The following is a 24,484-nucleotide window of genomic DNA, read 5'->3' on the forward strand; positions in this document are numbered from 1 at the left end:
AATCCCTCTGAATACCAACATTTCTTAGTCACTCACCTTTTAAAAAATATTCTGTTTTTCTATTCTTCCTATCAAAGTGAAAAACCTCACATTTCCCCACATTATACTCCATCTGCCATCTTCTTGTCCACTCACTTAACCTGTCTATATCCCTTTGCAGTCTCTGCATCCTCCTCACAGCTTACTTTTCCACCTAGCTTTGTATCGTCAGCAAACTTGGATACATTACACTCGGTCCACTCATCTAAATCATTGACATAAATTATAAGCAACTGAGGCCCAAGCATGGATCCTTGGGGCACCCCACTAGTTACAACCTGCCAATCCGAAAATGACCCATTTATTCCTATTCTGTTTTCTGTCTGTTAACCAATCCTCAGTACATGCTAATATATTACCCGCAATCCCATGAGCCCTAATCTTGTGCAACAACCTATTGTGTGGCAACTTATCGAATGCCTTGTGAAAATCCAAAGGTTCTCCCTTATCTACTCTGCTAGATACACCCTCAAAAAATTCTAATAGATTTGTCAAACACGATTTCCCTTTCATAAAACCGAGTTGACTCGGCCTAATCCTTATTTCTAAATGCCCTGTTACTATGTTCTTAATAATATATTCGAGCATTTTCCCTACTACTGATGTCAGGCTAACTTGCCTATAGTTCCCTGTTTTCTCTCTCCTTCCTTTCTTGAATAGCAGGGTTACATTGCTACTTCCAATTCACAGTGACTGTTCTAAAATCTAGGGAATTCTGGAAGATCAAAACCAATGCATCCATTGTCTCTGCAGCCACCTCTTTTAAAACCCTAGGATGTAGGCCATCAGGTCCAGGGGATTTGTCAGCTTTTAGTCCAATTAATTTCTCCAGTACTTTTTCTTTACTAATCTTAATTACTTTAATTTCCTCACTCTCATTAGACCCTTGGTTCCCCACTATTTCCTGTATGTTTTTTGTGCCTTCTACTTTCCTTTATTAGCCAAGGCATAGAATATAAGAGGAGGGAGGTTATTCTGGAACTGTACAAAACACTGGTTAGGCCACAGCTTGAGTACTGTGTAAAGTTCTGGTCACCTCATTACAGGAAGGATGTAATTGCACTGGAGAGGGTACAGAGGAGATTTACGAGGATGTTGCCAGGACTGGAGAATTTTAGCTATGAGGAAAGATTGGATAGGCTGGGGTTGTTCTCTTTGGAACAGAGGAGGCTGAGTGGTAATTTAATTGAGGTGTACAAAATTATGAGGGGCCTAGATAGAGTGGATAGGGAGGACCTATTGCCCTTAGCAGAGGAGTCAATAACCAGGGGCATAGATTTAAAGTGAATGGTAGAAGGATTAGAGGGGAGCTGAGGAGAAATTTTTTTATGTTTCTTGCTAGTTTACTCTCATTCAATTTTCTCCCTCTATCAATTTCTTGGTCATCCTTTGCTGATTTCTAAAACCCTCCCAATCCTCAGGCTTACTACTCTTTTTGGCAACATTGTAAGCCTCTTTTAATCTAATACTATCCTTAACTTCTCTAGTTAGCCACTGTTGGATCATTTTGCCCATGGAGTTTTTATTCCTCAAGGAATGTATAATTGTTGAGAATTATGAATTATTTCTTGACCATTGGTTATCTACCATCATATCTTTTAATCTAATTTCCCAATCTACAGTTGCCAACTCACCCCTCATGCCTACAAAATTGGCTTTATTTAAATTTAGGACCCTAGCTTCGGACTTAACTACATCACTGTCAAGCTCAATATGAAATTCTATCACATTATGATCACTCCTCCCCAGAGGATCTTTAACTATAAGATTACTAATTAACACTGTCTCATTACACATTACCAGATCTAAAATAGCCTGTTCCCTAGTTGGTTTCTTAACATATTGTTCTAGAAAACTGTCTCGAATGCATTCCATGAACTCGTCCTCCAAACTAATTTTGCCAATTTGGTTTGCTCAGTCTATAAGATGATTAAAGTCCCCCATGATTATTGCATTACCCTTATTACATGCTCCTCTAATTTCTTGATTTATAGTCTGTCCAACGCTATAACTACTGTTAGGGGGCCTATAAACTAATCCCACCAGTGTTTTCTGCCCCTTGTTATTTCTTAGCTCCACCCATACTGATTCTACATCCTGATTTTCTGAGCTAAGATCCTTTCTCACTACTGCCTTTATCTCATCCTTTATTATCAGGGCCAACACCACCCCCCCCCCTTCTCCTTTCCATTTTGCCTATCTTCTCTAAAAATCAAGCATCCTGGAATAGTTAGTGCCCAACCTTGATTACCCTGCAACCATGTCTGAGTAATGGCTACTAGATCAAACCCATTTACCTCTATTTGTGCCATTAATTCATCCATTTTGTTACGAATGCTTCATGCATTCAGATATAGGGCCTTTAATTTTAACTTTTTACTATTTTTCTCTGATGTGACTTTAGTCTATTACCTTTGTTAAACTCTTCATCCCTTCCTGACACACTCAGCTTGTTTTTACCCAAATCGCTACTCTGCTCTACAGCCTTGACTTTTCTCTTTAGACTAATACATTTATCCTTACCTGAACCCTCCCCGCTCTTGTTAGTTCAAAGCCCTATCTACTGCTCTAGTTATTCGATTTGCCAGGTCACTGGTCCCAGCCTGGTTTAAGTGGAGCCCGTCCCAATGGAACAGTTCTCTCGTTCCCCAGTGCTGGTGCCAGTGCCCCATGAATTGCAACTCCTGCTTCCCACGCTACACTTTCAGCCATGCATTTAACCATCTAATCTGTTCGTCCCTATGCCAATTCGCACATGGCTCAGGTAGTAACCCAGAAATTATTAGCTTAGAGATTCTGCTTTTTAATTTGGACTAGCTCCTCAAACTCCCTCAGTAAAACCTTATTCCTAGTTCCTCCCAAGTTGTTGGTTCCCACGTGGACCATGACAACTGGATCCTCCCCCTCCTACTTCAAGTTCTTCTCCAGCTGTGAGGAGATGTCCTTAACCCTGGCACCGGGCAGGCAACACAGCCTTCGGGACTCCTGGTCGCAGCTGCAGAGAACAGTATCTATCCCCCTGGCTATATTATCCCCTAACACTACCACATTCCTTTTCGCTCCTCCCACTTGAATGGCCTCCTCTACCATGGCGCCAAGGTCAATTTTCCCATTCTCCCTGCAGTCTTTGTTCTCATCCATAAAGGTATCAAGGCCAAAGGCTGAGGCTCCTCCACCACTGCATCTGGGGTCCCCTTACCTGCCTGACTCAGTCACATCCTACTGTCCCTGGCCATTAACCAAATCAGACTGCCTCCTGGCTCAAAGTGTCTGGGTAATTCTCCCCATCCCTGATGTATCGCAATGTCAGCACCTCAGACTTCAGCTCAACAACTCTAAGCCGAAGTTCCTTGAATTGCAGACACTTACTGCAGAGGTAGTTGCCTGGAATCACGCTGCTCTCCAAAAACTCTCACATGCTTCATTTACAGCACACCACCTGCACTGCCATCTATCTAACCTTGTTTTATTTATTTACTTAAAGTTTTTATGTAATGAATTCACTTGGTTTATTTTTAGTAATTTTAATTAATTTATCTAGTTTAAGTAAAGTATGATTCTCACATGTTATGTGCCACTTCCATGGGGCACATGGAAGTGGCACATAACATGTATAGCAATCATAGGAAGTATGTATAGCAATCATTTTGTTTTCCAATATTTAAGTTCCAACACTTATCTGAATAAACTTTCAGCTAGCACTTTCCTGCCCATTTACAGATTTCATCTAAATCATTCTGTAGGTCCCTGATTACTTTCCCAAATTCAATCTGCCCCACCTCCAGTTGGGTATCACCAGCAAACTTGACTACTTTGCATTGAGTTTCTGAATCCAGCTTGTTAAACAAAATTAGAAACAGTAGGGGTCTTAGCATTGGGCTCTTGGATATTACATCACTCTCCAACAATTAGTGCTGTTTCCCTTCTTTCAGTCAATTTTTTTAAAAAATCTGTTTCCAGGTTTTGCCTTGAATTCCCACTGCTCTCTGCTAACGTAACAGCGTTTCTTGAGCAACTTTGTCAAAGGCATTCTGGAAGTTCAAATGCACCACGAAATAGGATTCATCTTCTCAAAAGTCAAAGAAGTTGGTCAGACAGCATCTTCCCCTTCTGGAGCCATGTTGGGTGCTACTAACTCTGTTATTATTGTACAGATAATGCTTGAACTTTCTCCTGATAAATAATTCCATATTTTCTTATTTTAACTGCATCCAGTAAGAATCTCTAAGTAAATGCAGATTTTTTTACAAATCTTACCTAATTCTTTTCTCTTCTACTTTTCTCAGTTCTGTGTCCCTCTGGAGCACCCTCGTGATTTTCGCCTGCTCCTCCTCCGTTAGGTGACTAAGATCAATCATTTTTTCATCTAAAAATCAGACTATTTACTAAATTTATAACTTCCAAAAGCTGTTTCAGTTACAGGTTCTTTGGAAAAAAAGAGATTTAGATTCTTTTACATTTCTTTACCACTAACTTTCAGTTTATCTGTTTTTAAATATTATGAATACTGCTCTGGTGACAGGATGGCTTCTAACACATTGACAAAGTTATGTTATTCTCTGGAGCTAAGTTCTACTTCATGTTTGTTGGTATTCAAAAATAGTTGTGAAAATAAATTCTTCAATCCCTTATTGCTTAGTCCACAAGTTCATGAAGGTGTACTCTTTCTCAGTTGCACCATGCGTCTAGATGCTCCCAATAACATCCAACAGGCCCTGAAATTAAAAAAAGGCAGAGGTGTTACAACTCACAATTTCAGTTTCATTATAGGGCATGAAAAAATGACTCACTTGAATTGAATATCCTCAAAGGCACTTTCTACTGTGAAATTGTATGGTCAGCAATGTACAATGATCTTAAAAGTAATATTCCTTCCAAACTTATCTAAATAAATTCTGGATGGTATTTACGATTACTTTGATTTATGCTTTGTCATATTTAAACAACCCATTTAGATCTATCGGCACTACCTGAACAAAATGGCAGGAATGCGACTAACACCCAGGCTACAGGCCTTTGCGTGCACCACTCTACCATGACCATCATGAAGTCCAAGCTAGAACCACAGGCTCCTTCATTTGCAGGTCAGGAAGGCAGTTTCTCTATAGCAGGATGGAAATCTTGCAAATTCATTCAGTGGTCAATGGTAAGGAATGCAGGAATCATAATGGCATTCCAAAATAGTGATGGAGACACATGTATATCCCAATTCAGTCACAGTTTTGCTAGTTATCCTCCCATTGTACAAGATTTATTTTCCTGAATCAACATGGTTGCTAATTTGTCAGTTATATTGTGTCAATTTGGCTCATTTGGTAACACTCTCTCCTCTGAGTCAGGTGGTTATGGATTCAAACCCAACTATGGACTTGAGCTTGATGTAGACTGACACTTCAGTGCAGTACTGAGGAAAAGCTGCATTGAGAGAGCTGCTACCTTTTGGATGATGATGTTAAGTTGAGGCCCCGTCTGACATAAAAGATCCCATGGCAATATTCAAAGAAGAGCATGAAGTCCTCCAGGTGGCTTGGGAACAAAGGAACAGGAGTGGGCCATTTGCCCCTCAAGCCTGTTCCACCTTTCAATGAGATAATGGCTGATTTGTGACCTAACTCCATATACCCGCCTTAGCCCCATATTACTTAATACCTTTGGTTAACAAAAATCTATCAATCTCAGATTTAAAATTAACAATTGAGCTAGCATCAACTGCCATCTGCAGAAGAGAGTTCCAAACTTTTACCACCCTTTGCGTGTAGAAGTGTTACCCAACTTCACTCCTGAAAGTCCTGGCTCTAATTTTTAGGCTGTGTCCCCTAGTCCTAGACTCCCCAATCAGCAGAAATAGTTTCTCCCTATCTACCCCATCAGTTCCCCTTAATATCTTGAAAACTTTGAGCAAATCAGCCCTTAATCTTCTAAATTCTAGTTTGTGTAACCTCTCCTTGTAATTTAACCCTTGGAATCCAGGTATCATTCCAGTAAATCTACATTGCACTCTCTCTAAGGCCAAAATATCCTTCCTAATATGCGGTGCCCAGAATTGAACACAGTATTTCAGCTATGGTCTAACCAGGACTTTGTATAGCTGTAGCATAACTTCTTGTACTTGTCCTCTAACTAAAAAGGCCAGCATTCCTTTAGCCTTTTTGATTATTTTCTGTACCGGCCCATGTCATTTTAATGATCTATGTATATGGACCCCTAAATCCCTTTGGACCTCCACTGTTTCGAGCTTTTTACCATTTAGAAAGTACTCTGATCTATCCTTTTTAGGTCCAAATGGATGACCTCACACTTGGCTACATTGAAATCCATTTGCCACAGTTTTGCTCATTCACTTAATCTATTAATATCTTTCTGTAATTTTACGCTTCCATCTACACTGCTTACAATGTTGCCTATCCTAGATATGTGGCTCTCAGGAGTCATCTAAGTCTTTAATAAATACAGTGAATAGTTGAGGTCCCAACACAGATCTCTGTGGGACACCACTAGTCACAATTTGAGTGTCTGCCCATTATCCCTACTCTCTATCTCCTGCCACTCAGCCAATTTCCTAACCAGGTCAATAATTTGTTCTCAATTCCATGAGCTTCAACTTTAGCTAACAGTCTCTTATGAGGGACTTTATTGAATGCCTTCTGGAAGTCCATATAAACAACATGCATAGACATGCCCCTGTCCACTTCTTTAGTCACCTCTTCAAAAAATTCAATCAGGTTCATCAGACAAGACCGACCCTTTACAAATCCATGCTGGCTCTCTCTGATCAGCTGAAAATTTTCATGGTGTTCAGTCACTCTATCCCTAAATATAGACTCGAGCAATTTCCCAACAGATGTTAGGCTGACTGGCCTCCCTCTCTCACTTTTCTTAAATAGCAGAGTGACGTGCAATTTTCCAATCTAAAGGAACGGTTCCTGAATCGACAGAACTTTGGAAGATTACAGTTAGGGCATCTGCAATGTTCTCATCTACTTCCTTTCAAACCCTGGGATGGAAACCATCTGGTCCTAGGGATTTGTCACTCATCAGTGCTATTATTTTCTTCATTAGTGTTAATTTGCTTATGTTAATTATGGTAAGTCCTTGTCCCTGTTTCAAAATTAGTTTCCTTGGGATGTCCGGCATGCTATCCTCTTCCTCTACAGTAAATACTGACACAGGGTAACTATTTAACATGTCCATCATTTCCTTATTTTCAATTACAATATCATCATCAGTTTTTAAGGAGCCCACATTGCTCTTTTTCCCAATATAATTGTAAACAGTTTTTGTGTTGATTTTGATATCCCTTGCAAGTTTCTTTTCATACTCCCTTTTTGTAGCTCTTACTATCTGTTTTGTCACTCTTTGCTCTTCTTTGTATCTATCCCAGTTGTCAGGATCTAAGCTACTTTTTGCATTTTTGTAATGCAAAGTTGGGTTTGTCCAACTTTTCCGCTTCAACCAACACCATTAAATACACATTAACTGGTTATTTGTTCATTTGCTGTTTATGAGGCCTTGTGTGCAAATTGGCAGCCACTTCTGCCTAAATAACAACAGTGACTACACTTCAGAAGTAATTCATTGCTTGTAAAGAGCTTCTGGGTATTATGAGGATATGATAAGGCATTAAGTAGAGTTCTTTCTTATATTTATCTTAGCAGCTGATATGAAATTGATTGCATGCACTTGATAAAAACCAACCAGACCATGGTAGATTAAAACAGAATAAATAAGACACACAAACATTCCACAAATATAAATTACATCTACACAGAGACACATACCAATGACATCCACACACGGAGACACACACCAGTTATATTGGGGGTATAGTTAATACTGAGGAAGACTGCGACAAAATACAAGACGTTAATAAACTTGCAGAATGGGCGTGTAAATGGCAAATGAATTTCAATATAGATAAGTGTGAGGTGGTGCATTTTGGCAGTGAGGAATAAGGAGGCCACATACTCCTTGGAAAATAAGAGTCTAAATGGGGTAGAGATTCATAAATCGTTAAAAGTAGTTCAGGTTAATAAGGCCATAAAAAAATGCAAACAAAGCACTGGGGTTTATTTCTAGAGGGATACTTGAAAAGCAGAGAAGTAATGTTAAACTTCAGGCTGATACCTGAACTGAGAGGTTGTAACTATCAGGAAAGACTGAACAGGCTGCAGCTTTTATCTCTAGAAAAGAGACGACTGAGAGGTGACCTGATAGAGGATGCGGAGAAGATGTTTCCACTTATGGGGAGTCCAAAACCAGGGGTCATAAATATAAAATAGTCACTAAGAAATCCAATAAAGAATTCATGAGAAAATTCTTTTCCCAGAGAGTTGTTAGAATGTGGAACTTGCTACCACATGGAGTCATTGAGGCGAATAGCATTGATACATTTAAGGGGAAGCTAGATAAGTACATGAGGGAGAAAGGAATAGAAGGATATGCTGATATGGTTAGATGAAGTAGGGTGGGAGGAAGCTCATGTGGAGCATAAACACAGCATAGGCCAGTTGGGCCGAATGTCCGGTTTCTGTGCCATAAATTCTATGTAACACACCAATTACATCCACACAGATTATGTTAATTGTATGATTTGTATCAGTTGATGTTAATTGTATTCAGGTTGAGGATATCAATTGGGGATGCTCTTGGATCCTTTTGATAGGAGAGCTTGGCTAGGGTGTGCAGTGTGTGCAAGAGGAAGCTCTGTGAATAAAGGCTTGGAAGCAATTAAAGACGAGGCTCTAGTATTCTATCCTTCACCACATGGCTAACCAATTTTAACAGAATAAACACAAATTACACACATGCACTTGCCAATATACTGTAAGAGGACATCTCTGACCACAGTGGGGTTTAGCCCATCAATAGCTGTATTTCCTTCTCGAAAAGTCTCAAACAGCTGTCAGTCCAAGACATTACTCCAAGCTGGGCGCAATCTTGAGATCTGTGATCAGTTTGCTTGGTAACCGCCCCCCCAATACCTCACGGAGAGCGAAAAACTGCACACGAGTAAAATTTAGAAGGATAGGGACAATTAATGGAGAGTGCCACAATAGGGACAAATGGTGCAAAAGCTGAGAGCGCCTCAGAACATATCTGAACCCATTAGCAGCTTTTGTCAAGGATGAAGAATCAGGTGACTAAGACAAGCAAAAATTAAGGAAAAGAAAATCCATGGTAACAAGTAACAGTGCAATCTAACACCTGACCCCATTTGACGGCTGCACAGATGATGCTTCATGAGATGGTTTGGAAGTGGGTTGCCCTTTGTGCCAGTCCATGATACCCATCCCCAAAGGTCAGCACTGCAGCATATGGTGGAGCTAAGTTTCAGGCTACACTTAACAATTACTGTCATTGCATATGTCAGCTCCACACTATATGGTAGTTGCAAGTGTCCTTGAGCAGATGGCACAGTACTACATCTCTCGCTCTGCTGATTCAAACCATTGGAAGACAGCTCCCCACCGCCATTGCCACGTAGGCTTGCCAGCCTATAGAAATAGTTGGTGGCATCTTGGTGGGTGCAGCCAATCAGGTAACACGGACACTTGATCACCCCGATATATCTTCTTTCATGCAATACCACCGAAAGCATGATATACTGTGATTGGAGCATTTCCAAGGAAGCATCAAACATTAATTGGTTAGGCACTGACATACCTTAGTGATGCCATTAGATGTCTGCTGCTGCAACATCTTTGGGAAGAGGAACCTCTGCCAGCACAAGGTATTTTCACCTCTATTTGCAGATATGGGTACAATCTGCTGGGCAGGGAGTAAAATTTCTGCAGTATAACCTGACTAACCATCTTCCATAGGTCTTTTTCTTCTTCTAAACTTATCAGATAAAGGGATTTCCATCCGGAAACTGATAGGTGCCAGCAGTGGTGCTGGGGGTGGGAGGAATATAACAACTGGGACACAGATTCATGAGAATGTACGCTGGCAGGAAAAACACTTAAAAATAACAAAAATGGTTGAGAAATGGCAAAAACAAACACTGTGCACTTTCCACGGCCTCTATGACACCTAGCAACCCTGGACTGGAAGAGAAGTAAGGGGATTGGAGACAGGGGGGGAGAAAGGAGAGAAGAAAGTATATTGTGGAAAGGTGGGGAGATAAAATATACTGAAGGAAGAAGAGGAAGAGAACCCGTGCTATGAGGAAGCATCTCTACCTTTGCTGGAAATGCAAGGATCAACTGCCCCACATGCTTAGCAGGCACAAAGCATAAAAACAGCAAATCCTCTGACTCACCATGAGCAAAGTTACAGGGTATCCACCAGTTTAAAAAACCTGATAAAACAGCATTTTTATGAACTGTAGCTACACATTTAGCTGTACAAAACTTCAAGATGATGCATCGGCATTGCTGTTAACTGCAGGAAATCAGTGTAGACAGGAAATACAATACTCCATATTTTTAGTTTGTCCACCAATTACCATTTTTGATTCAATGCTCTATGTTTGCTTCAAAAACATCAGATTAACTGGCAGTTGAAAAGAAGTCCAAGTCATAAAATCTAAGACATTATCAGCTCCCAAATTGGAGTACTCTCTCTCATATGATGTGACATGGCCTATGAAATGGTATTTCACCTATATGAATGTGTTAGTGTTACTTCTGGTATGCTTCTGTTATGTCTAGGACCATTACACACACACCTTACCCAATTCATTATGTTACAAATACAGAAAAGAGCCCTATAACTTATTTATCCATAAATTTGTTATTCTAGCTCTTGATGTTTGGAAAGGAGAGCTACAGACCATTTGCAGCATGCTGGTTTTCAAAAGCAGCCTACTGTCTGCTAAAAATCTAAATCAAACCTTTTTATCGAGATGAAAAGCCACTATTTTGGATGCACATGTTGTATGCATTGATAAAGGGTTTGAGTGCACCAGCTCAGAAAACATCAACAACCGGTTGAATAAACCCGATACTGGACTTTCTCCACACAGAGCACAACCAGAAATTGTGAGCTCGATTTTCGAGTGAAGGAGCGGGCGCATTGGGGACGGAGGGGCTCCAAAAATCGCGGAAATCCCGAGCGGGTTCGGAGTCCGGCTCCAACCCGCAGACTTCCGGGTTCCCCATTGAGGTGTCTGGGTGTACGCGCGCCTCCTGAATGCAGAAGTCCCACCAGCATTTAAAGCTGGGGGAGGATGATTATTTGCACAGTTGTTGAGCTAGTTGAAGTACTTGGAGTACTTAATTGTCTCCACATTTTGGCAGGGGTGCGATTTTGAAGCATTCACAGCGTGTTTCCCGTGCTGTGGGAAACACTCCTTGTTGCAACAGACATGTTTCAGCCAGCAGCCGGTGAGAGATGCAAATGATTATTTGACAGATGGGGAGAAAATGTAATTTATTACAGCAGGGCACTCTGTCACTTCAGAGAAAGTTTTGGCTGCACGATCTTTGTGTTTTCAATCAAAATTCTTACCATCCACTCAAAATTCTGCTGTTCAAACATATGTAACTACTTTGCGGACCACCTCAAACTCACACCGTCAGGATGGGGGGGTGGGGGGGCGCATGGCTACATTCACCACTACATCCGAAGACAAGCAACATCCCCAGCCACGGCGTCCACCTCCGCTATGTGGAGCTCCACAACACAGTGCTGTGTCACAGGCACCTGCACAAGAGCACAAAGGGCAACAAGAGAGAAAGACAGACGTCGCAGGGGGCACTACCCTCGCCACAAGGTCTACAGACCAAGGCTCAGCTTCCTGGACCTCTCTGAGGAGCAGTGCATACGGAGGCTCAGACTCAGTCGCCAGGTCGTCGCAGACATTTGCAGCCTCCTTCATGCCGAGCTGCTCCCAGCTGGGCCGAGCAGCATCTTCTTACCTGTCGCTGTCAAAGTCACCACTGCCCTCAACTTCTTCGCCTCCAGATCATTCCAGGGTGCCACCGGGGACATCGCCGGGATCTCTCAGTCGTCTGCACACAAGTGCATAAGGCAGGTCATCGATGGCTTGTTTCACTGGGCCTCGCACTATGTCAACTTCCCCATGGACGACCTCAGCCAGATGGGGAGGGCAGTAAGACTCCACTCTGTGGCTGGCTTCCCACGGGTACAGAGTGTAATCGATTGCACCCATATAGCAATTCGAGCACCTCCACACGAGCCAGGACTGTTCATCAACAGGAAAGGGTATCACTCCATCAACACTCAGCTCGTTTGTGACCACAGCAAAATATTCCTTCACGTGTGCCCCAGATTCTCTGGCAGCTGCCACGATTCCTTCATCCTCCAGGAATCCAGCATCCCGCCCCTCTTCCACGCACCGAACACCCTTAAGGGCTGGCTCCTCGGGGACAAGGGATACTGCCTGCACACGTGGCTCATGACACCTCTGAGGAACCCCATCACCGAGCAACAACGTCGATATATTGACAGCCACATCGCCACCAGATCTACAATTGAGCATACTACAGGGCTGCTCAAGATGCAATTTAGAGGCCTTGATCATTCTGGGGGAGCACTTCAGTATGCACCAGACAGACAGGGTCGCATTACAGTCGTGTGTTGTGCCCTGCACAACATGGCACAACAGAGAGGGGTGCCGATTGAGGAGGCCCCATCCACACTTGCTACACACAGAGGACGAGGAGGCGGAGGAGGCAGGAGAGCAGGAGCAACCCATGGCAGAGCAGCGGCTCACTTGGCTGCTCATGAGGCCAGGGAGTCACTGATGTGTGAACGGTTCTCCTAACATCAGTGTGAAGAGTCCAGTGCTCACACCACCTGGATAGAGCAGCACCCACACCAGCACCACCACTCCCACCCCCCCCCCCACCTCTCCCTGCACAAAACAGGCCTGCAACTACACATACACCCGCTGTAGAGTGACCCAATGGGTGGCATCAAGTGTCGCCGTTCATGGTAAACCTCATGAAAGGGCCCTATTACAGAAGCCAGTCAAGAATGGCCAAGACATGGCAGTAGTGTTGACAATAATAATATTTAATGTGAGTTTAACAAAAAGCTAATATAAATTAAAAACATGACCAACTGTCAAAACACCTTGTGCATACCCTTCGTGCTTACAAAACCTTCGCCTTTCTCTTCCGGCTACTTCTATGTGGTGCATCCCCTGTGGCTGCAGCAGAGGTAGTGGCAGGTTGCTCATGTTCATGCCCTGATCGATTTGACGCTTTGGGCCTACGACCTCAGGATTCTGGTGCCCATGAAGGACCCTCCAAAGAGTGTTCCACCTGCACCTGTGCAGGGGCAGACTCAGCCACCTGGAGAGGAGGCAGCATTGCGGGTACTGGGTGAGAGGGGGGCAAGGGGTGAGACGAGGGGGCGCTTTGAGTGGTGTCCCCACTTCCATGTCCCCGTTCTCCATCATCCCTCCTCTGGGCCAGGCCCACATCACTCCTACCACTCTGCTGGACAACAGTTTGGAGGGCACGTGTGAAGCCTTGTAAGGCCACTGCTAGGGTATCTGCCTAATTGTTTAAGGCGGCAGAATGTTATTCATTGTGAGTCCGAACGGCCTGAATGGACTCATGGACTCATTTGTGAGCTGTGCTTAAAGCTCAATGGAGGCTAGCCTTCTCTCCATCGCAGATATTCCCGCACTTACCTGTGACAGTATCTCAGAGATTCCCTCCCGTAACTTTGCCATCATTCCACTCATGCAGGAGTTGGACTCCTCCATCCTCTGCGCTATTGTGGGTAGTGCGCGTGGCACCTGTTCCAGCACCTCGCAAATGTGCTGCTGTCCCTCGATCATTCTCCACCTGAGCAGAGCCCGGAGAGGAGTGCGCCCACCGACGTGGACTCTCTGCAGCGGCCCCTGCCACCAGTGTCTGCTCATACTCATGTGTGGGGTGACTCACCAGATGCCAACCCAACTAACTGAGGACTAGGATCCACCGAGGTGTGAGTATCTGCGCTGGTGGATGGCTCGCTCAGATGTGACGGTGCACCCTCAGAGGCCGGCAGGTCCTCTGAGGAATCGCCCTCTGCCGTCACGGCGGTCGCTGAAGGCCCTGTAAGAGAACAGAAGGCAATATTAAGCATCATTGCAGATGCGTCATGTTGTGATGAGCATACTAAGGTGCTGAAGATGGCAAGGCATGTTAACATTGTATGTGCTGAATGTTAAAGTCATGTCACCAGATGTTTGTGGGGTGCCAGTCTCGGTGTCCCCGAAGCACAGGCACTTGTGGGTTCGGCTGAGCTCTAGCGCCTCCTGTCTGCGGCTATGAGGCCGACAATTTGTTACGGTCCCCCTCCGGTCCTCACCCTCTCCCGTGCATTCTGGGCTCTCTTCTCCCACAAGGGAAGAAAGTACTGACACGTGAGTGTGCGATGGTGACGTGGCCAACCGATGAATGTATTGGTTTGGGTGCGGCTGACCGTGAAAGAGATGCATCAGAGGGTGAGTATGAGACAGAGCCATGACGTTGTATGAGGATTGGGTTGAGTGGTAGTGATTGGATGAGTACTGGGGAGGTGAGTAAGTGCAGGTAAGTTGAGGATGAGGTTTGATTGGGTGTGAGGAGTGATGTGATAGGGTAACGTTGGCAGTGCAGAATGAGTTGGGGGCTGGGGGCAGTGATGTGGAAGATGGAATGTAGGAGAATCAGTAAGTGTACTCACTTTGGCTGACCTAGTTAGGTCATTGAAGTGCTTCCTGCACTGGAACCAGTTGTGGGGTATGTTGCTGCTGCTGGTGACCTCCTCTGCCACCTCAAGCCAGGTCTTCTTGGTGGCGGAGGCAGGCCACTTCCTCCAGTCTGCCAGGTAGAACACATCCCTCCTTCTCCTCACCCCATCCAGTAGCACCTGGAGTGAGGCTGAATCTGGGAGCAGCCTTGCCTCTGTGCTGCTCGCTCCAGGAACAGCCATTGGAGGACTGCCCCTTTAAAAAGAGCTCCTCCAGCTGACAGCCTGTGATAGTCATAGAGAGTCATAGAGTTATACAGCACGGATAGAGGCCCTTCGGCCCATCGTGTCCGCGCCGGCCATCAGCCCTGTCTACTCTAATCCCATATTCCAGCATTTGGTCCGTAGCCTTGTATGCTATGGCATTTCAAGTGCTCATCCAAATGCTTCTTGAATGTTGTGAGGGTTCCTGCCTCCACAACCCTTTCAGGCAGTGAGTTCCAGACTCCAACCACCCTCTGGGTGAAAAAGTTCTTTCTCAAATCCCCTCTAAACCTCCCGCCTTTTACCTTGAATCTATGTCCCCTTGTTATAGAACCCTCAACGAAGGGAAAAAGCTCCTTAGTATCCATCCTATCTGTGCCCCTCATAATTTTGTACACCTCAATCATGTCCCCCCTCAGCCTCCTCTGCTCCAAGGAAAACAAACCCAATCTTCCCAGTCTCTCTTCATAGCTGAAGCGCTCCAGCCCTGGTAACATCCTGGTGAATCTCCTCTGCACCCTCTCCAAAGCGATCACATCCTTCCTGTAGTGTGGTGACCAGAACTGCACACAGTACTCCAGCTGTGGCCTAACCAGTGTTTTATACAGCTCCATCATAACCTCCTTGCTCTTATATTCTATGCCTCGGCTAATAAAGGCAAGTATCCCATATGCCTTCCTTACCACCTTATCCACCTGTTCCGCCGCCTTCAGGGATCTGTGAACTTGCACACCAAGATCCCTCTGACCCTCTGTCTTGCCTAGGGTCCTCCCATTCATTGTGTATTCCCTTGCCTTGTTAGTCCCTCCAAAGTGCATCACCTCGCACTTTTCCGGGTTAAATTCCATTTGCCACTGTTCCGCCCATCTGACCAACCCATCTATATCGTCCTGCAGACTGAGGCTATCCTCCTCGCTATTTACCACCCTACCAATCTTTGTATCATCAGCGAACTTACTGATCATACCTTTTACATTCATATCCAAGTCATTAATGTAGACCACAAACAGCAAGGGACCCAGCACCGATCCCTGTGGTACCCCACTGGCCACAGGCTTCCAGTCACAAAAACAACCTTCGACCATCACCCTCTGCCTTCTGCCACTAAGCCAGTTTTGTATCCAAAGTGCCAAGGCACGCTGGATTCCATGGGCTCGTACCTTCTTCACCAGTCTCCTGTGGGGGACTTTATCGAAGGCCTTACTGAAATCCATGTATACCACATCCACTGCGTTACCCTCATCCACACGCCTAGTCACCCCCTCAAAAAATTCAATCAAATTAGTCAGACATGATCTTCCCTTGACAAAGCCATGTTGACTATCCCTGATTAATCCTTGCTTCTCCAAGTGGAGACTAATTTTGTCCTTCAGAATTTTTTCCAATAATTTTCCTACCACTGATGTTAGGCTCACTGGCCTGATGTGGGTGCGCCATCCAAGATAAAGCAGCCCGCTTGATTGGCACCCCATCCACCACCCTAAATATTCACTCCCTTCACCACCGGTGCACTGTGGCTGCAGTGTGCACCATCCACAGGATGCACTGCAGCAACTCGCCAAGGCTTCTTCGACAGCACCTCCCAAACCCGCGACCTCTACCACCTAGAAGGACAAGGGCAGCAGGCGCATGGGAACAACACCACCTGCACGTTCCCCTCCAAGTCACACACCATCCCGACTTGGAAATATATCGCCTTTCCTTCATTGTCGCTGGGTCAAAATCCTGGAACTCCCTTCCTAAAAGCATTGTGGGAGAACCGTCACCACACGGACTGCAGCGGTTCAAGAAGGCGGCTCACCACCACCTTCTTGAGGGCAATTCGGGATGGGCAATAAATGCTGGCCTTGCCAGCGACGCCCACATCCCGTGAACGAATAAAAAAAAAAGTCCGCCTGCTGCGCAGCTTTCAGACGGCAAACCCGGAAGCCACGTTAAGTGGCTCCAATTGACTTGCGATCGTTTGGAAAATGGACATTTTTTATTGGGCGGGTTACCCATGCGCCCAATCACCCCCCCGCGGGTTACCCATGCACCCGATCACCCCCCTGCTGCCATCCGCCTCCATGCTAATATCGGGGCATGTGACTGATTTTAAGATAAATCATTAAGGAACTCACTTTTAAGATAAATCACTAAGCAAAACTCTCAGATTTAATTTTTCAAATCTGAACGATATGTCAGTGTAAAAATTGATACAGGTCTGGATATACAAGGTATTCACAACATAACATTTGGAAAGAACCCAGTGTTTAATTAAGGAACATAGGAAAAGGAGTAGGCCATTCAGTCCCTTGGGCCTGTTCTGCCAGTCAATTAGATCATGGCTAATCTGCCCCTTAACGCCATTTTCTTGCATTTGCTCCATATCCATTGATGCCCTTGCCGAAAAAAAATCTCTCTCTCTCATTCTTGAAAGCTCCAATTGTCCTAGCATCCACATGCTTTTGGGGAGAAGGATCCAAATTTCTATTACCCTTTGTGTGAAAAAGTGCTTCCTGATTTCAGTCCTAAATGGCTTAGCTCTAATTTTAAGATTATGATCCCTGTTCTTGATTCCCCCACCAGAGGAAATAGTTTCTCCATACCTACTCTATCAAATCGTCCACCAAAGGAAACTATTAAATCATTTTAACATTTTAAACACCTCGATCAGATCATCCGTCAATCTCCTATACCCAAGGGAATATAACCCAAGTTTATGCAGCCTGTACTCATGATTTAACCTTTTGAGTCCCACTAAGAGAACATTTTAAGCCTGTCTAAAAGCTATATGGAGATGATATAAGGTTCTTTTGTGCACAGAAGGGTGGTCACAAAGGACAGAGCCATAGCAAGAAGATAGTAACACTACAATGAGGAGATAGTCATAAAAGATCTTTTAGTTAAATCAATTGAAAATTTAGGTAAATTGGTTATTTACAAAGTGGATATTTTTGTGTAGGTTGCATTTGTTCACCTGTCCTCTATTTCAGTTCAATAACTATCCATTTGAGTTGAGTTCAATATCCTGATTCAGTATGTGTGTGCCCATTAATACACAAAAAGGAATACTGATAAATAACACCACATAGATGGGCAGGACGAATATAAACCAATTGTTCTTAGTATTAGAATCTAGCATGAGGTAGTTTAAAAATATATAGATAACTGCATTCTTAAATTTTATCATCCAGATATGTCAGATAAGTAACTGATAAAGAGACTTGCCATAAGAATCTCAATGTGAAAGATACAGAATTAAGTGCCCGTATTACAACCTGGCAGTAAATGGAGCATGTAAGAAGCTACAGAAAGAGCAGAGTTCAAGGCATTGTAAAGGGAAATTGTGAGAATGGACACACTGGTATTGGTATGGGATACACACATTTCTGGTCTGCAGAGAATGATTCTGGAAAGCAGAAAGTGGTCATAGCAGAAATGTGAGAAGAAAAAGAGGCAACACTTGGGCTATCCTGGTTGAGCTGGTATGGACTAGAGCATACGAAGCTCTTATGAGTCATATATGGCATCCAAGATTGAGCTGGCTTGGGTTTCTGCTGGGATTCACCTACAACATACTGTCTACATCTGAGAACCTATTTGCGGAGGGACTGGGTGAGTCTCAGAGTGCAATTTGTGAGGTGGAAGAGTTGTAGGAGATTTCAGGGAACCTCACTCAGAATTTCTCAAACACACTGAAATTGTGGACATGCAACAGGAGATCACACCTAAGGTGGCAGGACATACTCCAAAAAAAGGATATGCATGGATTAGATATCAATTTAACAGTGGAACCCAATCCCACAATGTGACAAGTCTATGGTGTATCCAACTTTCAAATCCTGGTGTGAAGGGGTTGAAACAAGTGATGAGTGACAACCAATTAATGACCATGGTGGGAGGAATGCTGTGATTCTTCAATGTCTCAAGTCCAAAAAAGGTCACTGCAAACACCTCCTGGAGCAGTGCACACCTCTGATTCAGCCCTCTAACTGTCAAACAAAAATATTGGCCCGTAGCAACAGTCTGAAATGATAATGTTTTAAAACATGAGTATATATTTTTATTGCTTCTTTATTGGATTTTGGGAACTGGCCAGCTGGTGACTAGTTTAAATTAATACTGCTTGCTGAGTTTACCCTGTCATATACATTCCCTGGCTCATTCTACCAAAGGCAGATGTTCTTCTAGCTTGGCTTTGTCCTGAGAAGTGCTGTTTGGTTTGAGACAGATTTCTGGGACACCACCTTGCTGATTTTGAAACCCATTTTGATTGACAGTTCACTTTAGTAGTGAAAGATGCCGTTTGATCTTCCTTAGTTACTGTTTAGACTTCATAGAGTAAAGAAGCATATAATACAGTTGGTAGTCTAGATTCTTCAGTTCACTTTTCCGTATACTGGCACGTGGACAGAAGCAAATGGAGGCTTCCGTGAGTTTGTCTTTCTCGTGTAAAAATTAGTTATTTAAAAAATTGCAGAGAATGGCTAAAATATCTTGACTTTGTGTTTTGTGACAGATTTTGAAAATTAAGTAAACCACTGTAATTTATCTGTCTCCCGTTATCCGAGTTTTACTTCTACATACATGTCAAAAATAAATGGATTTATTGTTTATCTGGTTCATGCCAGTTCCTCAGATTGCTTTGCGAATAAAGTCACGTTTTGGTTCATAGGGTGCATGGGCTTGCTATTGAAGTGGTCCTTTTCAGTGGGCAAAAGAAAAAGTATCTGGGGAACCCTTGAATTATGACAGAAGTGTCCTGGGAAAACTTCTTGTCTTGAGAACTGTGTGTAAACCATATCACAGTGAATTATTGTTCTTAGCAAGCAACTGCAATGTATAAATATTCTTTCAATAATGAATAAATGTATTTACATAAAAAATTCTTCCCTATTTTCTTTAGTTGAGTTTCTTAGACAAGGCAGAAAGGTTGATGTATGGCAAATCACTGATGACGCATGCTATGGTTCTGACTGGCTTCTCTGAATAGGATGAAAATGAAGTGACTTTGAAAAGTGGAGAGTGGAAAATTCATGGCGAGAGGAAAGTGGGAACAAAGGTTACCTGGTTTTATCGGATGATTGGTTCAATAAGAAAAAAAATCTTCATAAGAACTGATTAAACCCATTCTAGGTAAGCCAATTCTGGTCACTGGAATCTGAAGATTCACTGCAGTTTTGAAACTGGAATGGCAAATTTAGCCAAAATCTAATTCCAAAAGCAGCACAATAACAAACACTTTGGGTTACTCCCAAATTGCCGGGGACTTGAACAAACAAAACCAAATGTACACAATCACACAGGGTTCAGATGAATTAAAATCCAGTTTTTGTTCTGGATTCTGGGACACACACCCTAAAATTTTTGCAGAGCCAGTAGAACTTGTCTGAAGTACAAATTATACTTTTGGTGTAGTAATGACAAGAATTCTTCTGGTTTCTGGGCAGCAGAAATCAGCACACCAAACTCATCATTTCGACTGGGATTTGTGTACAATTCCCATTTAAGATGGTAGACTGTCTAATCATTAATTAGGACTGATAATTATGACATGTTCTGTGATAAAACTTACATATTACAGAAGCATTCCTCTGAAGATTTTGAGATTGACTTATTAAATCTGGGTAAGTATTTACTCAACTGCAAGTGCAAACTTTTGGACACTTTATAGATCTGTAAATATTTTAACAATTTGTTGACTATTTAGGAGGAGGCACATTTTGACCATTGATGAGTAATCAATATGTTACACAAACTAGTCTCAAAAAATACATTCTTTTACCACTTATGTGCTCAGTACAACACAGATCTTTAATAATTCAACTGTTAAGCAATATTGAACCATTCAAAACAGAATTATGAAGAAGCACATAAGAGCATCAATACCTGTATGCTATATTAGTAGTCATGAAGACAGTCCTTTAAGTTAATGGGAGGAGCCATCTTTGCCACATACAGTCAACATAATTAGGCAAACAAAAGGATCAACTCAATGCAGAAAACTACCATGCAAAATCTCATCAGTTTTGAATTGCATGCTAATATTTTCATCCTACACAGAGTGTCAAATCACAGGCAGATCATAATTTGGCAGTTGATCTGGTTTCTGTTGGAATCATTTGTATAATCTTAAGCAGCAGACTTAGCTACAAAAGAGGACTGACTGTACTGACTAGCTTTGACATCAGTTCTGGTTCAGGAATGCTATAACCTCCATGTAGGTTTGATTGAGATGGTCTTCATACAACATATGCAGTGCTTTCAATTTTAATACCTGATAAACTTTTCTTCGAAAAATGTTTGTTGTCTGCATGGAAGTGTTTCAATAAAAAAACCCAAAAGTTTGTAAGAAGGGTTGTGTCCAAAGTCTGAAGGCACAGAATTCAGTCTACAAAAATCTTCACATTATTTCTCACAAATATGAAAATTCCATTTTAAACAAAACATATTTGCTAACAAATATAATTTGCCACCATTTTGATAATACAAAGCTGGCTACTCTGTAATGGGCACATTTGGGATCTTCCAAAACTGCTTGAAATTTAATACAAGTTCAATTTAAAAAACATAAAAAGGGAAAGTCAGAGGAACTCCTCATGGGTCTGTTCCTGGACACGGCCAAGGTGGGACACAGCCCGTGGCCAGGTTCGCTCTGGTTGCCCGCACCTCTTCCATGGCCTTGACTGCGCTCAGGTGGCTCTGGAGAAGGAGCACGTGGTATCTGCCGGTACGCTTGAGGGCTTCCACGGCCGGTGGGCAATGCAGGGACTGGAATCCATAGTAGATAATAGTAATAACTTTATGATTTAATTTGCTAAGTTTCCTTCGTCCTTTTTTTTTATGATCTGGGTTTTATTAGTTTTAAAGAAAAAGGGATCCTAACCTAAACTGAGAAAAGGATTCATATTTCACCCTGCTTGGTGGAACCAAACACATTTTCAAGCTCACTCCTACTTACAACAATATATTGAATTGATGTGGATTCCAGATTTTACTGACTCTTACCAAGAGGGCATCTTTCTTGAAAAATACAGAAGGAGCTTTACCAAATGCTGCAACACAATCAGCCATGAAAATGGTACACTAATTTTTCTGCCTGCATGCTAGATATGCAACATGTACCCATCACAGTCCAAAGGGTAGTTTGTTTTGTAACCATAACAATCTTTAAAAAAAACAGAAATTTGGAAGTCGCTACAGTTGTTCTCATATTGGCTTTAGGAATTTATAGGTAGCTACAATTTGCCTATTTAGATCGCTTCTCCACTTGAGCAATGGCCTTAAAGGGACAAACTAAGTTAAAAACAGATGCATCTTAACAACTAAAAGTCATAACACTGCTCCAGATTCCCCATGTGCAACACCATAGAAGTGTTCTTGCATGCAGATAAGCAGTTGTGACTTTCAGAAGAGGAACTTTCACTTGAATCTTCTCCAACTTAAAAGTTGATTAACTTTCCTCCCTCTTAAGTCTTCCTATGCCATGTGTTAGTCTCTGTTCCCAGATTTAACCAGCTAAATGTCACAGCAAAATCAATAATTTGCAAATAATGGAATTATGAGACAATAAAGCACATTAAAAGCACAAATCCACAGCATAATCTTGCTTGAAACTATGTTTGCAATAAAATGTGATTGAAATTCAAGTCTCATCATTGGGAAGGTGCTTTTCTTGCACCAGTTTTCTTCTCTTTTCCTACGTTACAACAGTGACTACACTTCAAAAGTACTTAATTGGCTGTAAAGCACTTTGGTACGCCTGAGGTTATGAAAGGCGCAATATAACTGCAAGTCTTTCTTTTCTTCTCCTCAAGGGTCTTTATCTTCTTAAAGTGTGCTTCCATGGGTGTTGGCAGCACTTTTCAAGTGTGAGCTGTAAGTGAGCACTGGGAGATTAGTTAATTGTAGCAGAGCCAAATCCTGTTCTCATCTGATGTCCACAGAGAGGCATTTTGGAGCAGGGATCCTGATTTTGCAGTAAGAACCTGATCTAATTTTATCCTTCCCCAGTCCAAAAGCATCAAGGCCAGCTATAGTGCCCTATAGACAACAGTGCCAGCAGTTGAGCTATAACAGGCGTGTATTAATATGCATCACAGTAAAAATAGCCAACATAGCAATGACAAAGTCATTTCCAAGTGAGTTTAAAAAATTTGACGTGATAAAAAAGAGGAAAATTGCACATCAGCACGTGTGCATTATCAGGCGCATATCAGTGATCACATTGAAACGTTTATGTGGAAGTGAAACCGCATCAAAGCTTTTAATAAACTGTAAATATGAATCCGAGGCAATCTACATCAAAGACTCAGTATATAAAAGTTAAAGTTGATTAAAATAATCAAGTTAATCTTGAGAAAATCTGATCATTTAGAAGTCATAAGATTGGACACCACTGAATCAGATCAGGATTTATTATTCCACTTCAGGCTCAATTTTTAAGTAATTCATTTGTATTCAATGGGGGTGATTTTAGGAGGCAACTGCCGGTGCGTTGGGGCTCCAAAAATCGCGGGAATCCCGTTTGGGTTCGGAAGCTGCCTCCAACCCACCGACTTCCAAGTTTCCCAGGGACCCACCTGTGTGCGCATGGGCAACCCGAAAACGGAAGTGACAGTTAAAGAGCCAAATATACCTCATTGAGGTACTTAAGGCACTTTACCTATGACAGATGAAGGGATTAGAAAGATTTTTAAACTTACCTGGGCGGCTTGACCACCGCTTCTGATTCACGCCTGGTGAAGGGCCGGACCAGGGAAAAAGAAACTAATAAATTAAATAAAACACCATAGAAGGAAGTGAAAACACAAAATGAACCGACCTTTGAAAGCTGCTCCGATGTCCCCCTTTTCACCCTCCCGACGTTCCCCCGATCGTCCCCTCTCCCCCACCACCCCGATCGTCTCCTCTCTTCCCCACCCCACCCCATCCCGGTCTTCCAGTCCAGCGCCGGATGACGTCTCGCTCTCTCTCTTTCTTGCCCCCACCCCTCGCATTGCAGCTCCTGATGGCAGCCAACCCGTCAATCAGGCTAGCTGCCGGGTGCAAAACCCGGAGAGGACGTTAACCACTATCAATCAACGTGCAATCGCGTTGGAAACGGCAAGTTTGGTTCATGCCAGTTTGCCACGCGTACCTTCACCCCCCCGACTATAGACAGAGCTAAGTGATTCCACAACCAACGGATCAGATCAAAGCTCTGCAGTCCTGCCACATCCAGTAGTGAACGATGGTGGACAATTAAACAACTAGCGGGAGGAGGAGGCGGCTCTGTAAACATCCTCATCCTCAATGATGGTGGAGTCCAACACGTGAGTGCAAAAGACAAGGCTGAAACGTTTGCAACCATCTTCAGCCAGAAGCGCCGAGTGGATGATCCATCTCGGCCTCCTCCCGATATCCCCACCATCACAGAAACCAGTCTTCAACCAATTCGATTCACTCCACTTGATAGCCATTTCTTGATAAGTGCACTGGATACAGCAAAGGCTACGGGCCCCGACAACATCCCGGCTGTAGTGCTGAAGACTTGTGCTCCCGAACTAGCTGCGCCCCTAGCCAA

General features: G+C 43.1%; 1 protein-coding gene across 6 annotated transcripts in view; it reads right to left on the bottom strand.

The window, feature by feature from the left end:
- Positions 1 to 24,484, bottom strand: part of sytl2a (synaptotagmin-like 2a) — a 156,596-nt gene that overhangs the window by 109,225 nt on the left and 22,887 nt on the right. For all 6 annotated transcript variants that reach the window (XM_067986277.1, XM_067986276.1, XM_067986275.1 and 3 more), the window contains exon 2: positions 4,297 to 4,754. In XM_067986277.1, coding sequence (XP_067842378.1) covers positions 4,297 to 4,397 — 101 coding nt within the window. In that variant the 5' untranslated portion in view covers positions 4,398 to 4,754. The remainder of the gene's footprint in view (positions 1 to 4,296; positions 4,755 to 24,484) is intronic.

Source organism: Heptranchias perlo, chromosome 6 (assembly GCF_035084215.1).
Source record: "Heptranchias perlo isolate sHepPer1 chromosome 6, sHepPer1.hap1, whole genome shotgun sequence".
In the NCBI taxonomy this organism is placed as follows: Eukaryota; Metazoa; Chordata; class Chondrichthyes; order Hexanchiformes; family Hexanchidae; genus Heptranchias; species Heptranchias perlo.